The sequence below is a fragment of the Nilaparvata lugens genome, chromosome 8 (genome assembly GCF_014356525.2).
Source record: "Nilaparvata lugens isolate BPH chromosome 8, ASM1435652v1, whole genome shotgun sequence".
Taxonomy (NCBI): domain Eukaryota; kingdom Metazoa; phylum Arthropoda; class Insecta; order Hemiptera; family Delphacidae; genus Nilaparvata; species Nilaparvata lugens.
Genome location: NC_052511.1, coordinates 21313457 through 21332599, shown reverse-complemented (window position 1 = coordinate 21332599; position 19143 = coordinate 21313457). Strand labels below are relative to the sequence as shown.

Sequence of the window (19143 nt, the reverse complement as noted above, 5' to 3'; positions counted from 1 at the left end):
TATTTTTTAGAGTATTGAAAAGTGAAAATCTATATACAGCGCATGTCAAAACAATAGACAAAATTAATTGTTTAGAGCGCCATAGTGTAAATGAGATGCAATGTAGACAGTAGTATTATTCTGTTTACTATGGTGAAGGGAGTCAGTCGCGTCGGCTGTTTCCCCTTCCACAGCGTCAACTTGAATCGCAAATACATAACAATATGCATCAATGGATTCGCAATGAATGTGGCTACAATAATTATTCGTCACATATTTCTTTAAAATTACTTGCTTCGAAGTTAATCGGAGAAAACAAAAAAATCAAATCGAAAAACCCCTAAATTTTTACATTATATTATTTTATCAAGGAAACTGTTCGATTTATTGAGGAAATAAATCCGACTAATATTGTAGTCCTTAATTTAACGAATCGAATGACATATGATCGATTTTTTTACCGATTAATTGTTACAGAGATAATAATTGATTTACAGTTTGCTGTTTACTATGACTAAGAGAGTCAGCCGCGCCGTTCCGCGTCGACTGTTTCCCCTTTCACGGCGTCAAATCGAATCGCAAATACATAACAATATACATCAATGGATTTGCAATGAGAGTGGCTACATTAATTATTCGGCTCATTTTCCTTTAAAACTACTTCTTTGAAGTTAATCGAAGAAAACAAAAAAATCAAATCGCAAACCCCCTAAATTTTTACATATATATTATTTTATCAAGAAAACTGTTAATTTTATTAAAAGAATGAATATAACTGACATTGTAGTCCATAATGTAAAGAATCGAATGGCATATAATAGAACTGTTTCCGATCAATGGGTACAGAGATAATTGATTTTCCGTGATTGCCTGCATTTTTCAAATATGAGGATGGCTAGGGGGGAAAGCTCCAAGGGGATTTCTTGGGACTTTTGGGAGAATAACCCTCTGGTAGGGTTCTATCGATGGTAGAAGATTCAGCTTCTATTTAATTTTCGGATCGAAAAAACCTTTATTGACTGGGCTAATAACAATATTTTCTAAGACTAATTTCCTATTATAAATGTATGAGACTACTCAAATAGAACTGTTGAAAATAACAAAAACAATGACAATAACAATGTTCTCTAAATTTTACAATAGGGTTTGTTACTTCAAGTTTTTTCGACTTTTTTATTAGACGACAATTATTCTCCATTGTTCTGCAAAACATTATTTATTTATTCACAATGAAGACAACGGGTTTCCCGAAATATGTCTCCTTTACAATAAAAATTGTACAGAAACAGATAAAAAAAATGATAAAGATGATACGAACTTTCGAATTCCAAATTATGTATTATGAATTGAATAAAAAATTATGAATTGCAATAACTCATCTTAAGCTTCAGCTTCTTCATTTACGATTAGCAATTATTGCCCTAAAAAGATTTCATTCAGGAACTGAATTCGTATCCTGGAAGTGTTTTAAAATTGTAAGATACTGTAGCTTTTTTACAGAATACGGTAAACATTGAAATTACTCGACCGGCAAAGACACACGTTGCGTTGGGTTGCCGTTACAAATCAAGTTTTCGCAAAACATTCATACAAGTTGCTGCGATCGCTGCAGGCTGCAACTGAAATGGCAAAATGGCAAACCTTTATGAACTTGAGGCCAAGAACCTAGCCTCCCACCCACCAACCACTACACCCAAATCCATTCAAGTACAGTCCCAACCAGTTGTAGAGCCCACACCGTATTCACAGTTATTGAACTCTTCATTGCTGTATTGTGATTTGAGACGAGGTCAAGATTGTGTTCAAGATGCGCGCATTCAAGGTCCCGATTTTATTCTTATTAATATTTGCTGGGAGTCAAAGGTAAGAATAAAGAAATCTTGGAAATTAAGACTTGCTTCAAGAGTTCTAAAACGACTTAATTGGCTTGACTTTAATTATTGACTTCAGTTAAGAGATCTTAATACAGTTATAGTAATAATAACCGGTACTTCCTGAAGTTGAGCAATAATATATATATATAAATGAATTACATGCTTTAAGAGTCCTAAAACGGCTTCAGTTAAGAGTTCTTAGTACAGTTTTTTATTAATAACCGGTACTTCAAAACTTTATAATGGATTAATATTATTGAAGGAAAATATTGATTTATTCACTCACATGATAGATTATTTCCACGTTTATAGATGACTCTGTAGTGTTGGTATTTGAAGTAGACTATCATTATTATTATAGATATTATTATTTTATTCACATGCTAATAAATGTTAATCTATTTTATTTTCGTAATCTTCATTATCATGTATTGTATAATTACTATTCTATTGCAGATTGTGTTTGCAAAAGTTGTCTGTATTGTTTGTGTTATTTTTTGCGAAAATAATATATTATTATGAAAATTAATATAAATAAAATTAATTAATCGGGTACAAAGAATTACTAGTACCTAGTACCGTACATTTATTTAAATTCATTTCATTGCAATACAATTAATATATTTCAATATTAACATTTTAATTATGTCTGAATAATTGAATTAATTAATTCTAATAATACAGTCCAAACAGTTATAGTAAAAATATATACATGATTAGGTCTTTAAATTGTGTAAAATACCTTATTGATTATTCCATTAAAATTTATATAGTTAAAAATGACAATTGTTTCAATGTGTAACTATTGTAAATTGCGGTTGATATTTTTTTTAGTCAATTGTTGATTAACTTTCAAGATTATTAGAGGTTGAAAACTAAGCTACCGGCTGTATTATACTGTATTTCAGTTCACGTCACTCTGAAAGGTTTTCAAATATATATGAATGAACTAATATTTTTATAGTACTATAAATAATACCTAGGTTAAGTCCAAGGATAGCATGTAGCACTATAGTATATACTGTATAATATAGCCCGTGTTATCGGATGGGCACGTTAAACTGTCGGTCCCGGCTGAAGTATGACAGTCGTAAGGCCCATTGGCGGCTCAAATGATATATTCAGGCAGTGGGACTCCCCACCAACAAAAGCCATACGAATTTACTATATAATAGTAGTACTATCTGTATCTATAATATCCTGCGCTGAATCCACAGTACCAATCGCTGCTTGCTATTCACTGATTATATTTCAGATAAGAGACTATATCTTTGCTAGGGAGTACTGTTACGTTTGAACAGTAATGCTGGTTACAGATGGTCAAAGCGTATGTCAGCCATGCTTGTCTCTTATGTGTCAATTCCATAAAATACGTAGATGGTTGTGTAGGCGCAGCAGTACAGAGCGCAACTGGAATGTATCCGTACAGAGCGCAACTGGAATGTATCCGTACAGAGCGCAACTGGAATGTATCCGTACAGAGCGCAACTGGAATGTATCCGTACAGAGCGCAACTGGAATGTATCCGTACAGAGCGCAACTGGAATGTATCCGTACAGAGCGCAACTGGAATGTATCCGTACAGAGCGCAACTGGAATGTATCCGTACAGAGTGCAACTGGAATGTATCCGTACAGAGCGCAACTGGAATGTATCCGTACAGAGCACAACTGGAATGTATCCGTACAGAGCGCAACTGGAATGTATCCGTACAGAGCGCAACTGAATGTATCCGTACAGAGCGCAACTGGAATGTATCCGTACAGAGCGCAACTGGAATGTATCCGTACAGAGCGCAACTGGAATGTATCCGTACAGAGCGCAACTGGAATGTATCCGTACAGAGCGCAACTGGAATGTATCCGTACAGAGCAGGACTGACTGTGCCTTCTGTGCGGATACATGGAAAGCGTGACTGAAACCCGCCTCAGGCCCGGTTGCACAAAAGCCGGTTAAATTTTAACCGTGATTAATTTCACGAGAATCGAGAACCAATCAGAGACAGTTTTTTTGAAAAGACGGCTTCCCTGATTGGTTCCCGTGGAATTAATCACGGTTAAAATTTAACCGGCTTTTGTGCAACCGGCATTTACTGTTAAAATGAAAATTCGTTTGATGATAATAATAATATCGTGTGACCTAGCTGGCTCAGATCTGGTGTCAGAGTTTTCAGATTACACCTGATCAATATCAGGGCATCTGACATTACCTAACGACTGTTTTTAGGCGGTCGCGACCGACAATTAACGTGTCTATCCGAAACACAGGAGTGGCCCGAGAAAATATCTTACCCGGGCCGCAATTCGAACCCGGGCCTCTGAATTATAAAGCCAGCATCTAATCCATTCGACTATGGTCACCTCCATTTCGTTTTATAAAAAGATTATTGAAATTCGAAATAATTTAATATATAAAATTTGGTTATTCAGTATAATTTCAATTACAGTATAATAGTATTTTTTCTAAAGATATAGTATTAAAGGATAGCGTTATGACTGTATAATTGGAATGGGACATTTTGATTTTCAGAGCTGCTATTGCTGAGAGAACAACTACTACAGAAGAACCTCCAGAAGATGTTACTTCAGAGTCAATGGCAGTAAGTAATAATGGCTAACTGATACAAGTAACTGAAAATGAGAAATAAAATGTAATGGAAACAATTTTTTTCTGTGTGAAATTGAAGGCAATACTCAATGTACGGTATGTAAATTTGTTTAAAAAATCACCAAGAAGTACGATTCATGATTAAATAGTGGGTGGGCGCTTTACCATAGAAAAACGTGGCTATTCTTATACACTAGCCGTTGTCCGTTTTCAATTCTGTCCGCCAAAAAATGGATGGGTATTTATCACTGCTGTAGGTTTTCTAGAAAAGCTGGCCCAAATGGAATAATTAGTATATTATAATATACCTCGAGTATAGTAGATTTCAATTTTCAAGAGAATTTTCAGAGAATTTTGAGTTCTGTGACTCAATAGTCTACATCAATGTTATCCAACATTACAAATATTGTTTTATCAATCAATCAATCAATCAATAATCCTTTTATTGTCATAAAACACAAAGTGTTGTAACAAACGTCAATATACAATAAAATTAAAAACAGTCAAAATATTTTTAAAATAATAATAATATAGTCAAAGTAGTATTTTTGTAAAAAAGATTTACAACTAAATTGGCAAATATTAATAAACAACAGCAATTGATAAATAGCAGGTATTAAAACGGGATCCAACACAAGTCACAACAAAGCTGTTACAGTTAAACAGATGAACACTGAAGCTATTCAAAAAATTCTTCAACAAAATAAAGACATCTTTCTGTAAGTAAGCCTTTTATGTGTGACTTGAATAGTGAGGTACTCAACAGTCTTACTTCAGGGGCAAGCTCATTGAATAACTTAATGGACATGTTTCTCCAATTCCTATGAGTACTCGCATATTGGTGAGAATCAATTCTGAGATATAACCTTCCTCTGGTATGATAATTATGTATGTCACCATTTCGACTATATTCATTAAGGTTTTTTTTCATGTACATCAGACAAGTAAAAACATATAAAGATGGGAGAGTCAAGACGCCTAGTTTACGAAAAAGCGGCCTACATGTTGCTAGGGGTGGTGCCTGACAAATTATTCGAATGGCCTTCTTCTGGAGTCTGAAAAGTTTAATAGATGCCGAACAATTTCCCCAGAGCTGAATCCCATAGGCTAAATGGCTATGGATGAGAGCATAAAAGACACTCATTAAAACTTCATGATTAACTATGTGAGTTAATCTACGTAGGACAAACAAACCCTTACTTAGTTTACCAGCTGTATAATCAATGTGCTTTTTCCAATTTAAATTTGAGTCAAGCATGATACCCAGGAATTTGAGGGAATCTGTGCCAGTAAACCTAGGGTTAAAGCTAAACTGTAGGTCACAGGTTTTCAGGAGGTTAAGACACAAATTGTTTGAAGCACACCAATCCATTATATTTGATGTGCTCAATTCAACAACTGTGTCAACATTTTGTTTTCCCGTCCCATTCACCAATAAGCCCAGGTCATCGGCAAAAAGATAGGGTTGGGTTTGATCACAGCAGTTCCTTATCACACCTGACAAATCATTTATGTAAATGATAAACAACAGTGGACCAAGTATTGAACCCTGGGGGAAACCATATCTAACCAGCTTACCACTTGAGAATTCGCCTTTTCTATAGACAAATTGCATTCTGCGACCCAAGTATGAACCAATTAGATCCACAGCTAACTTGTCAAGGCCATAAAAAGAGAGCTTTTCAGATAGAATATTATGCTTCACTGACTCAAAAGCTTTAGAAAAGTCAAATGCTCTGAGGTTCACAAGTCTCTTGTGCTCTAAGCTACTGATGACTCCCTCAATAAGATTCAAGACATTATCAGAAGTACTGAGATTTTTCCGAAAACTGTACTGATCTCGAGAAAGTAGACTGTTGTTTTCAAAGTAATTGACAAGCTGTTTATGAAGGAGCATTTCAAACAATTTTGATATTATTTCTATGATACAGATGGGCCTGTAGTTTTCAATGTTGGCCTTATTACCCTTCTTGAACACAGGTATCATTTTGACTCTCTTTAGTTTATCAGGGAAAATACCTGAAGCTAGGCACATATTGAACAAATGGGTTAGGACTTCTGATATATATGGAGCTACTATTTTTAATATTGAGGAGTTGAGTCCATTCGTATCTAAGCAATTGCTGGGGTTCATTTTATGAATTGTGTCAAAAACCTCCTCAACAGTGAATTCCTGTAAACTAAACTTCGTTTCTGGTTCAAGCGTTAATGATACAAAGTGACTGAAGTCAAAACTACTCTTAGGGATATCTTTGCTTTGTAAAATTATTTTTTCCAAGAAAAACTTTCATGTATTCCGTTTTGATTCAACCAGACTGTATCTACAAAATTTGCTATTATTGTGTATTTGATTCATTCTTATGTTGATAGCTGATTACTAATGTTTTTAAATTGGATTTGGACTATTGGCCAATCAGCATTCTCTCTTCAAATTGAAATGAATAGGGTGATTATAAAAGGACTTAACAACTTTAAAAGCACATAAATATTTATTGAAATTACTTACAGAATTAAGAAATGTGTCATTTTATAACAAAACACTTCAAGTTTAAGGTGTGGGTTTTATTTTGGTTCGATGTGACTGTCGTTGGTAATGCGACATTCATCCCACCGATAATCGATTCCTTGCCACACTCGTAACAGCATCAGCATATCAGGCGTAACTTGTGCAACCGCAGCGATCTAAATGTGATCCGATTTCGGAGGTCATTTAGATTGTCTGGTAAAGGCGGAACATAAACCTTATCCTTAATGAAATCCCACAGGAAGAAATCCATCGGTGTTAAATCTGGTGAGCTAGGCGGCCATGCAATTGGCCCTGCAGCGAATGTCTAGAGAGCCCAAACTTCTCCGTGGCAATGAGGTGGTGAACCGTCATGCTGAACAAGATGAACAAGTGCCCTTTTACTTTCAGCATGACGGTGCACCAGCTCATTCCACGGAGAAGTTCGAGATTTTCTAGACAATTGCTTTCAACTTTGCTGGATTGGGCGTGCAGGTCCAATTGCATGGCCACCTCGTTCACTGGATTTAACACCGATGGATTTTTTCCTTTGGGGATTCATTGAGGATAAGATTTATGTTCCTTCTCTACCAGACAATCTTAATGACCCCCGAGATCGGATCACATTTGGATCGCTGCGGTTGCACAAGTTACGCTTGATATGCTGGTACGAGTGTGGCAATAAATCGATTATCGGTGGGATGGATGTATGTATGTCGCATTACCAACGGCTGTCACATCGAACCAAAATAACACCCACACCTTAAACTTGAAGTTTTTTGCAACAAAATGAAACCTTTCTTAATTCTGTAAGTAATTTAAACAAATATTTATGTGCTTTCAAAAATGTAAAGTCATTTTATAATCATCCTGTATTTTTGATAATACTAAATGCGAGCTCATTTGACTCAATGTGACAACACAGCTGGTGTTGGCCGATACAGTGCACTTGCATGCCGTATTATTTTGTAACTTGAGATTTATTAATTCATAAATTAGAAATTAATTCTTTTATTTTGATTAGCAATTTCAATATGAATGATTTGGTGTAGAAATTAGTATGGACGTAACCTACATAATATTTGGATGATTTGAGACAAAATTAAGAATTAGAAGTTTTGGTCAATAGCCTGTTTTTTCTTTTCTGACTATTGTATTATTTGATCTATCCAATAAATAAATATTATCTACAGAATGCAAGTCCATGTTAATCAATGTACGCTGCATCACCTCTGTCATAATATTGCATATCACTTAGTTAAGCTTCAACCAAAGCTGCACATTCTCTGATAAAATGAACATTATTTTGATTCACAATTTTACACAATGTGGCAACGCCGATATTTGAGCTGGTCTCAATTTAATTTGTTCAGTATAAAGCTAGTTGCAAGAAAATCAAACGTTCTCAATAATAAGTTATAAATTCTGTCCTAAATGTGGGTATTCGTAATTCATTTATAAATATATATAATTTACAGATGGAAATTAAAGACAAATTGCATTTTTTTCAAAATCAAAAAACTCAAAATCAAATATATTTAGCATTTATTCAAATGTTAATTAATGAATAATTGTTATCTTACGAAAACCCCAATTAAATGCTGTAAATCAACCCGAAGATTTCCGCTACTGCAAATATTGACAATAGGGTTAACAGCTAGATGGAAATTTGATGAGAGTTACTATCCAAATATTATTTGCAACCTGGTACCTCCTAAATGCCTCCCGGTACATGACTAGCAATTAGGAGGTACCCGGTTTGATTCCCGGGTTAGCAAATAGTTTTTGGATAGTAGCTCTCATCGAATTTCCATCTAGCTGTTAACCCTGTTGTCAATATTTGCAGTAGCAGAAATCTTCGGGGTGATTTATAGCATTTAATTATTGGAGTTTTCGTTCAATAATAATTATTGCATATAATTTATTTTCAATGAATTGATGTATTAAATGTATCTATTATAAATATAAATATATATATATATAATATATATATATATATATATATATATATATTATATATATATATATATATATATATATATAGAATTTATTTTCAATAATTGTGTATTGGAAATGTTGCAGACTAATGAAGATCTCGAACCTGACTTGAGAGATTGCCGATCCGAAGACACGCGACAGCAAATAGAACTGATAATGAAAATGCTGGGCACAAATGACAGCAAAGTCATCAGCCAAACAGACATGGAAAACACATCCGACGAAGCTGTACTAGTTGTGGGCGAGAGAGGCAGCGGAAAAACCAGCTTGATTCAGTTTTTGATTGGAAATGAGAAACTAGTATCGAATATAATAGAAGGAGAAAAACCGAGTCCCTCCCTTTACCACAAAACTGCTGAGCATGTGTACTCTATCGATGATGGAGAGAAAATAGGTATAGCAGCCGACAACCATTCCTTCACACAATACCCGGAAATTGTCAACTTCAACGGAATCAACTTCATAGACACACAAGGCTTTGAAGCATCAAGGAGTCCGGCCGATGAAATCATCGCAATCACTGTCAAGAAGAAAATTCTAAAGAAGTTTAAAAAAGCGAAGATCCTGTTCCTCGTCAACTACAGCAAGGCACCTACAAGCTCTCTCACAGTCAACTTGGTTTACTCTTTTTCCCGTATCCACTCGTTTGTAGAGTTGGGTCGATATGCAAATAATACTGCCATCATTATTACGAACGTCCCTTTCGTTTTGGAAGCCAACAATGATGATGATGATAATGATGAAGAAGATTACAATGATGAGGATGATAACGAAAATGCGGGACATTTTGTGAAAAAGCACAATAAAACAAATCAACAGAATCGAAAAGTTACTTCTGAACCACAAGTGGTAGACAATACTCTAGCAGATATTATCTTCAGCTTATACCTGGTACAATCAATTGTAGATCCCGTCGTTGAAGTTGGAAAAGAACCTCCAGGGAAAGTTAGAGAAATTGAAAAGAAAAGGGACATAATGTCGTTGATAGATAGTATTGAATATACCAAGAAGAAATTGAACATACTTAGAGTAAACGAATTCCATCAGCCTTACAGGGTAGGAGCACTGCACAACATGACACTATTCGAAAAGGATAGAAAATCGTTGTTTGAAATGATTGAAAACTTGGAACCCATTGAGATACGTCAACAAGACTTCAACTTCACCTTATCTAGGCAGGCTGAGACGTTGAAGAAATGTTTGAAGCAAGTGACACTCGACGATTACAGAAACAAGTATGGTGACTTGTTTTGCATGGAAGAAAATACTACTAAGGAGACGAAATTAACGGAAAGTTACAAAGAAAAGTGGGAAAAGACAGTTGGAGAGGTAAACTCGCTGTATGATAAAATTACCAACTTAGGCATAAATCTTGAGGATGATGATTATTATTATGGAAAGTTTCCTTTAGAATTAATAAAACTCAACTGTACAGGTTATACGTATAAATAATAATGCTTAATGCATATGTGCGCAACGAGTTAAATAAATATTAGCAATTAATCATTTTGAAGTGTTACACGTGACTAACATATTTAAGTAGTTAGCTATTAAAGTAATTGAATTGAACTGTAGTGAATATTAGGAGAAAAAGCATATGTAACAGGTTTAGGACTAAAAATAATACACTACTGCGGTGGCAGATCAACAAAAACATTATGCATAATACAATACAAATTTAAGATTTTATATGTAGCCTACACATCATAAATTTTTGGCACTATAATATATACTTTTAAGTTATACAGCTCTAAAAATTACAACCCAGTTGATGCATTGAAAACGGTTTTCATTCTAATTTATATAATCTATTTCATTGTATTGAATATATCTATGTACAGATAATTAGTTCTCAGAAGTAGGTACCTAATGTGCCTGAATGTTCAGTCCACCAAAATGTTGATTTTTTTATTATTAATAAAAGTTGAATATGAAATCGTTATTTTTGATAATTGAAACCCAAGATTTAGTACTTGTTTTTGCTTAGAACGACACCCACATATCAATTATAAGCAGTGAAAAAAGGTAAACCATATTTTGATGAAATGAAATGCCTCAAGATGTTTTGTTTTAGAAATATTTTTCCACAGGATGGACAATTGATTCATTTTTTTGTCCAAGTTGAATAGAGTGTATTGAACGTCTTATATTTTAACCTTATTTTCTATTAATCTTTATTGTAGCAAGGATTCATGAAAACTCTTTGCATAAGCAATTTGAAACTGAAAAATTCAGTGGCAGTCAAATCATGCATGAAAACCTTTTCTAGAATAGCATGCATAACTCACGTTATACTAGACACCATATTAAACTCGACACTTTACTAACACTATATTAAAATACTACAAGTCAGAAAAATAATATACTACACAGAGTGGTGAAGATATAATCAAACAAAATAACATAATCAAATCAAACTCATTTTTATTAAAAAAACGAAATCAGCAAATAAATCACTATAACAAACAATAAGAACATGCAATTGTCTACAATGATCCATTAATAGAGATATAAATTAGAAAATCTAACAAATAGGCTAAAATATCAACACACTAAATTTTTACGGGAAGTATCCAAACATCATTACTCACAAATAGAGATACAATCACAGCCGCCTATTGCTAGATAACTAAGTAACTAAAGCCAAAAAGTAACTAAACAACTGAATAATGAACGGAGTAAACAATAATTAACCTAGAAACTTTGAGATCAATTGAGATCTCAAATGATATCAACTAAAAACAAGAATATTAGGATAGCTAAATTTATCAAAAACTAAAATAATATAGTTTTTAATCTCGAGAATTTTCAAATGAGATGAAGCACGTTAAATGATTATAAAACCAGCAAAATCCGAGCAAATAAATTGAATGTAAAAAAGTATTAATATTATTTACTGATAACTCTATATATCGTGGAATTCTAAATTTTTTTTTTTCAAATCAAGATTTTGTTTCTATCATGATAGGAATCTATTATTTATTTATTTTTTGCTATAATATTCAAGCTTTTTTTGCATTATATGAGAGAATAGCCTTATATAGATAGGTTATTTTATGATTATATTATCAAGATTGTGGACAGTCATTCAGAGTACATAATGAAATAGTCTGTATTACTTAGAACACACCTGGCAATAAATAAAACAGAAATATACTTCAAAAACGAATTCATATGAATCAAGCCTTGGAAGAGCAATCAAATCAGCAAATATTTCGCAAAGTTAAATGAAGCCTAATTTTAAATCTGAGATAGAAAAAATAAATCTAATGATCAATAGATAATATACTTTGTTCAATGTTCAAAAGTATTCGATCAACAATTTATTGATAGATAATAAAGTAAACAAAAACAAATAATTCAAGGATGAGTAATATCGAATGTCAATATGACAAGAACGTGAAAATTGTCATTATGAATTATAGAAAACGTAATATTAATTTGTTCAACAAAAGTTTATTTCTACCATGCACTACAACTTATATTATTAAAATTAATAATGCAATCATTCAATAACATGCTAATTTCACCATAAAAATTAAACATATAATAATTGAAAAACTGGATTGAAAAACCACATAATGTAGAAATTAAATGTCCCAAAAGACCTGTTTTACTTTTCAATAAACATGAACACTTAACAGCATTTAAATATGCATTATAACAACATCTAAATACTTATCTAAGCCCCCATGTTCAATTAAATACTCGATACCCTACTTTCAACAATAATAGTTTCTAATGTAAAGATGTATCAAAAAATATACAAAAGCTATAAAATATTTTCCAATAGAAATTTTGCTTGTTTATCAACAATATAACAACTCTATTAAAGCTCAATCCAAATAATTGATATAGGCTAACAATTTATCAACTAGTTTATATACTATTCACTATATTATAGAATTTTCTATTCAATTTATATTGCTATATTCCAACTTATAAGAAGATTAATCATCATTAACTCGAGCTTATAAAGCTGATCTCATCACATTTGAGTTTTATAAAATTCAAAAACAAATTAACATTTTCAATTAATAATTATAACCATTCATATAGATATCCTAGAACAATTTAAATTGATAAATCTTATAAAAAATTGAAACTTCTTAAGATTAAGCATTTATATGTAATCAACCTAAAAAACGTATTTCATAATAATAATTGAATGCTTCAGATGCAATTCGGGAACAGCTAAACGTTTTCAAATGATTTATATTATTCATTCATGATAAGTTTATCACAAGGCTCGAAGCGCTCATTAATAAGTAAATAGTCTTATTTTGGAGTGGGGAAAATTTATTATTAGGCTACTTATCAGGGAAAACAAATTTTATGGGGCAAGTTTTTATAAAGCTTCTTATACACCAAATAAGTTATGGGTTGATAACTACAGTTTTGAATGGGACCGAAGAATAATATGGAACCATAAAATGTACAGAAAATTAAACGAGAGAAAACATACAACAGGTTTTTTATACCTATCGAATTTAATCCTCCTTAATGAAACGCCTCTTGAGACCAAAATATAATTCATTGAACAATGAGAGCACTAATGTTGTACTTAGCAAAAGCTCTATCTCATAATATAAAAATAATGTTATCAAAAATATACCTATAATTGTAAGAACACTTCTTATCTAGGAACTAACAATAATTTAGAAGAGACAACATCTGATGATATCACCAGAATCTGAAGGCAGACGGTGGTAGTTTGATGATTAAGTCTGAAACGAGAGACAAGTTTCAATCCAGACATTCAGAAACGAGAAAGCAGTTTTTCAGATAATCACGATCGAGAGGTACGAAACAAGAGAGAAGATTTATGCAGAGATGCAGAACATAAAAGTTCACAGATATGAGTAATTGAGAAGCTCAAGATACTTACGGGAAATTATTATTTTTATCTATTATTAATATTTATCTATAATCTATTTCTTACAGGACATGGAAGGGGATGTCAACTTTTGACAGACACAGTCTGGTTCTAATTTCAAGAAATTGTTATGAACTAAAATTAAAGCATTTTTGAACATGTCATCAGTCGAACATTATGTAAACATTGAATTATTTATTTTCTCCTACAAACGTCAAATTAAGAGACATTTCAGTGGTTAATATCAGATAAGCTGGGATCAGTATCCATACCTACCTATTATGGTAGGTATGGATGAATAGCTGCCACAATATGACATTGATATACAATATACTTTGTAAAAATGGGTAGATTCAACCAATACCAAATATTATAACAACAATATTGAATCTATATCTTCATTTGGATGGTGAAGCCCTGTGATTATTAAACTTTGTTCTCCAGGTAGTCATAAATCGTACAAAAATAAAATATCAAAGCCTCTTCTGTATTTAAAGATCTGTCAGCCGGATTGAAGGCTGGCCACTAATGATAGGACATGTGTGATACACATGACGCCATACATTACAGCGAAAGGCTTCGAGCAAAATTTTTGAGGTTAGGTTTTTGTATCTCCAATTTTGTTGTTTATTTTTTCTTCGCTGCTCTATTTGAGGTTACATTATTTTCTATCATTGTAATTTGTAATTTTTCAGTGGTTTATTTATTGTTATAGGTTGTTTTCATGTCTGAAGCCTCTCTCTGATGACAAAAAATGCATTATAAACATGTGTGTAGGCTTGATAAACATGCATGTACATGCATGTCCTACCGTTAGTGGCCAGCCTCACATGTTGACCAATTAGACAAACAAATTAACACAAAATTAGGCCAGAAAATCATATTTACTATTTTTCGCCTTGTTACCGTTCGAGAGTATGGCATTCAGTCTGATCCATCAGCAAGATAGATCACCGAAATTTGATACAATGAGCTATTTTTGAGTTGATCTCATGTCTTGGTCCACACGACAGAGCTCGATCTCTATGTATGGAGAAGCAGTTCAAAGTGAATCCCATTCATCACATTTTTCTTCTTCTTTCACTGATTTTCTTCTTCTTTTAATTTTCTTTTTCTTCTTCTTCTTTCTCAACTTGCTTCCCTGCTTCCTCCTTGCTCTTATTCTACTTCTCTTCCTTCTCATCTTTATATCTGCTGCTGCTTCCTCCTCCTCCTCCGTCACTTCCTTATTCCTATCATCATTCTATTTTATGATATTATAATATTATTCTTGGTTATTCTTGGTTATATTATTATTCTTGGTTATTCTCCGTGTGTTTCTTCTTTTCCTTTCCTTCTTTGCTAATCATAGTTGTCATCTACTTTTCTTCCATCTTTCTCCTTATTCTTCTTTCTTTCTAGTTTTAGTCCCTTTCATTGCTACTTCATGCTCGTCTTAAGCTTTACTATATGTTCTTCTCCTTGCACGTCTACTTCTTTTCGTAACTCTTCTACCTCTATGTTTCTTCTTTCCCTACTTGGCTCTCCCACTCCCTCATCTTCTCTTCACTCATTCCTGTTCTCTTTACCCCTACCCTTCACTTAATCCTGTTTTATTCCTTGTCTCCTTATTCACTCTTTCCTTTCCCTACTTGTTATTTTTTCTTCATCTTCTTCTCCTTTCTTTTTCTTCGTCTTCGTCTTATACGTCTTCTTCTTCTTCTTCTTCTTCTTCTTTGTCTAGTTCTTAGAAAAGCAAATGTCCTGACAAGACTTCCTATATACTTATATACTACCTATATAGGTATATTCATTTATTCATGGAGACAACAGGTCATGGAGATGACTAAAGCAGCGCAACAATTGAAACAGTAATTGATGCATGCAATGCATGGCAACCAGACATGATGTAGCTTTCAACAAGATTGTAAGTGAATAAGCGAGTTTACCTGTGCGTCAGAGCAGCGTCATCTGAGTGAGATTGTGCCGGATGACCATGTCCATGACCACCTGGAAGACGACCTGCACATTGGATGTGTCGGTGGCAGTGGTGAAGTGCGGATACATCACTTTGGCTGCGTTCTGGTTGCGCAGTGCGAACTTGTGCTGGATGAACAGCGCCGCGCGGTCTACGTCGTGGTCTGGTCCTGCCCAATACAAGAACCACATTAGATCGATACAACTTACATTATTACCAGCAAATCCAATCACACTTTATTCAAATTATTCATTTGTTTTACATTTCAGAGCACAGAAATCATATACATGTTCAGATAATAGCCAAAAGGCATAGCCCAAACCTTTCCTCTATCCGAATTTTGATAGAAGTTAGTCAAAAAGGAGGTTATGTTGCTTCATTTTAGCAATTCAGATCAAATTACTAGTCCAGAAATATATAAACTAAATTTAGGATTTGAATGGATTGAAACCGAAAAGAATTAGAATATCGCACTCAACTACAAGTTTATAATCTTCATCTATCATAAATATCCAATAAACATAGATTCTTCACAAAGTGACCCACAAAAGGTGTAAAAGCCGAAGACCATAGATTCTACATGAAATTTTCTACAAAAAATGTACAGTATATATTTTTTATATGTTCCTTGGTTTTCTGTATATAGATTTTTTGATATTTTTGAAAAACGCCAATAACTAGAAAACTGTTATTCAAAATCGAATTCTAGGGATATGGTTGGAAAGAGGAAGGAATTTTCAATAAGATCCAAATTTGTTTCTTTGATTGACTATTTTGAATTTTTTATAAGCGTTCAAAGTTGAAAAAGGACACTCGTCAAAACCAAATTTAAAACAGTTTGAGCGCTTATAAAAAAGTTCAAAAACGTCAAAGGAACAAAAAATATGAATCTTATTGGGAATTTCCAACTATATCCATAGAATTATATTTAGACTAATAGTTATTTAATTATTGACGTTTTTCAAAAATATCAAATTATCTATAATATCGGGAACCGAGATTAGATCTGGAGTACAAAAGCATAAAACATTATTACGAAAGAAGAAATTATAATAATATTCATAGTTCATACAGAAATGTTCTATCTAATCACAGTGAATTGAGATTAATTCCCAGAGGAATGTAAAAATTCCATCACAAAGGCCCGGTTGCACAAAAGCCGGTTGAATTTTAATCGTAATAAATTTCACGTGATCCAAATCAGAGAAGACCATTTCAAAAAGATTGTTCTACTGGAATCAATTAGGATTGAAATTAACCCGGCTATTTTGCAACCGGCACTAAGTACCTGATTGAATGATTACAAAAGTTCAACAGCTGAGTCATAATTTTGACACTGTCCCACACTCCTCATTCACTTCCATCAACAGAGGACGAAATAATTATTATCAGCTGTTTTTCCAAGGATGAATAATAATTATCCTTTTAATGTCCTTCAGCGAGTTTTCCCAGGGATGAGAACTAGTGCAATCGAATCTTATATTATAAACCTAATATGTTCTGAATTTCGTGAGAATCGTTGGAGCCGTTTTTGAGATCCGGTGAAATATAAACATATAAACAGAAATTGCTCGTTTAATAGTATAGGATACTGTATCTCGAAAACATTTTACTGGTCATTTTTTGATGCAGATTTCATGTAAAATCTATGATCTTTGGCTGTTACACCTTTCGTGAGACACTCTGTGTATGTGAGACTTATTGGGTTTCGGGTGACATTCATTTCATCAAGATCTCAGTTGATCAAGAATCAGCCCGGATAGGAAACTTCAACTATGTCAAGTATTATGTTTGTCAAGTTCCTGTTACTTTCAGAAAGTCCAATGGGCTTTCATATATTTAATTCTAAAATAATAAAAGAAAATCCAATAATATAGCATATTGCAATTCAAGAGCAAATACCTAACGAAACCTCCAACCTTTCCCAAACGCAATCTCCAACTAACTTCTCGCTAACCCATTCTCACTGGTCCCTAACTAGTGTGCAAGAGTATAGCGGAATGTGCATCAGCTTGACGCCGAAAACTTGATTCCGTGAACCTTGACGAATTAAATGGCTTGACTTCTCATTTGTTTCAGTATCTCAAGAAATAATAGAAATAGGTAATTGAGAAATAGGTGAATTGAGACCCTTTCTACATAATATTCTATATAAATGAAAATGAATTCATGTCTCTATTATCCCTATACATTCCAAAACTACGAGACCTACTCGTATCCTAATCTATAATTATTGAAACGCTATTCTCGTAGCTAAACAATCTATACTTTCTCCTTTAAAAAAAACTGAAGAACATAAAACCGATTGAACGAATTCAGAAAAACGTTACCTAATATATCAAACTCTTTCTATAATACATCTTCAAATGTTATCCTTTATAAGATGCGTGTTAAATGCATCAAATTAGAATTAAATGGGATTTAGGTAAGATTTTCCGATTGATTTCCACTGTGTTTGAAAATTTGACGCCTAGAGACCAAAGTACCTACTTAGATGCTCTACAAACTAGAAGACAAAATGGAGCTAACCGTCAACATTCACCCAGAGCACATGTCTAGATATTACGCGATTACAGAAAATTGATCATGGAAAGCCATAATCAGAAATATACTTTTCAATACTTTCAGTTTTCAAATTTATTCATTTATGTTACAAATGGCACTAATGCAATAGCATTGTGCAGTCTACATCATGCAGACTACATTTGTAGTCTACATAATGATAGACTATATTTGTAGATTATTATATAGTCTGCATTGGTAGATAATCTACTAAGTTGATTCGATAAATAAATTACTAAATTCTATTCAAACCTCGAAATCTACATTGCTCTCAAAGCTGTAATTCGGCAGTAGAAAATCATGGTAAACCTGTATATTTTCAAGGAAGATCATCCAGCTTTTATTCAGTAATCTTCAATTGTTTGTGTTTTTCTGATTTTTCATCAGGCAAATTAAAAAATGATAATTTAAAGATGCATTTTTGGATGGGGGTAGAATAAATGAGGTTTTGTGCAGTTGTCTGCCCCAAATAACTCGTCAAATCAAATAAGTGAATTGATAAGTATATACAGAGTGTTCTGAAAAAGGTGCCCATAAGTCAGGGAGTGATTACTCTCATCAATACAAGAAAAAAAGTTAAATAGACAAAATCTGTTAAACTCTCTATTTTTCATGCGTTTTGTATGTAATTAAGGATTAATATTTCAAGGTTGAGTTTGTCTATTATAGACTTATTCTACATCTTTCTCTTCAAAATTAAATTTTCTACAAGTTCTGTAAAAAATATTTTGTGTTTATTGTACATTTAACATAGTAAATCTGCTTCAAACCTTAAGGAACTTGTTTT

General features: G+C 33.1%; 2 protein-coding genes across 3 annotated transcripts in view; one reads left to right on the top strand and one right to left on the bottom strand.

The window, feature by feature from the left end:
• The first annotated feature begins 1571 nt into the window (after positions 1-1571).
• LOC111047997 lies at positions 1572-13027 on the top strand. The gene is made up of 3 exons (XM_022333837.2): positions 1572-1842; positions 4383-4452; positions 9046-13027. Exons 1-3 carry the CDS (start codon positions 1787-1789, stop codon positions 10411-10413), a joined length of 1494 nt encoding a protein of 497 aa, XP_022189529.2. The 5' UTR covers positions 1572-1786; the 3' UTR covers positions 10414-13027.
• LOC111047998 (guanine nucleotide-binding protein G(o) subunit alpha) overlaps positions 11835-19143 on the bottom strand; it is a 19866-nt gene continuing 12557 nt past the window's right edge. For both annotated transcript variants that reach the window (XM_039434235.1, XM_022333838.2), the window contains exons 8-9: positions 15766-15963; positions 11835-13688 (exon numbers count right to left, since the gene is read on the bottom strand). In XM_039434235.1, the coding sequence (XP_039290169.1) occupies positions 15773-15963 (191 nt within the window). In that variant the 3' untranslated portion in view covers positions 11835-13688; positions 15766-15772. The remainder of the gene's footprint in view (positions 13689-15765; positions 15964-19143) is intronic.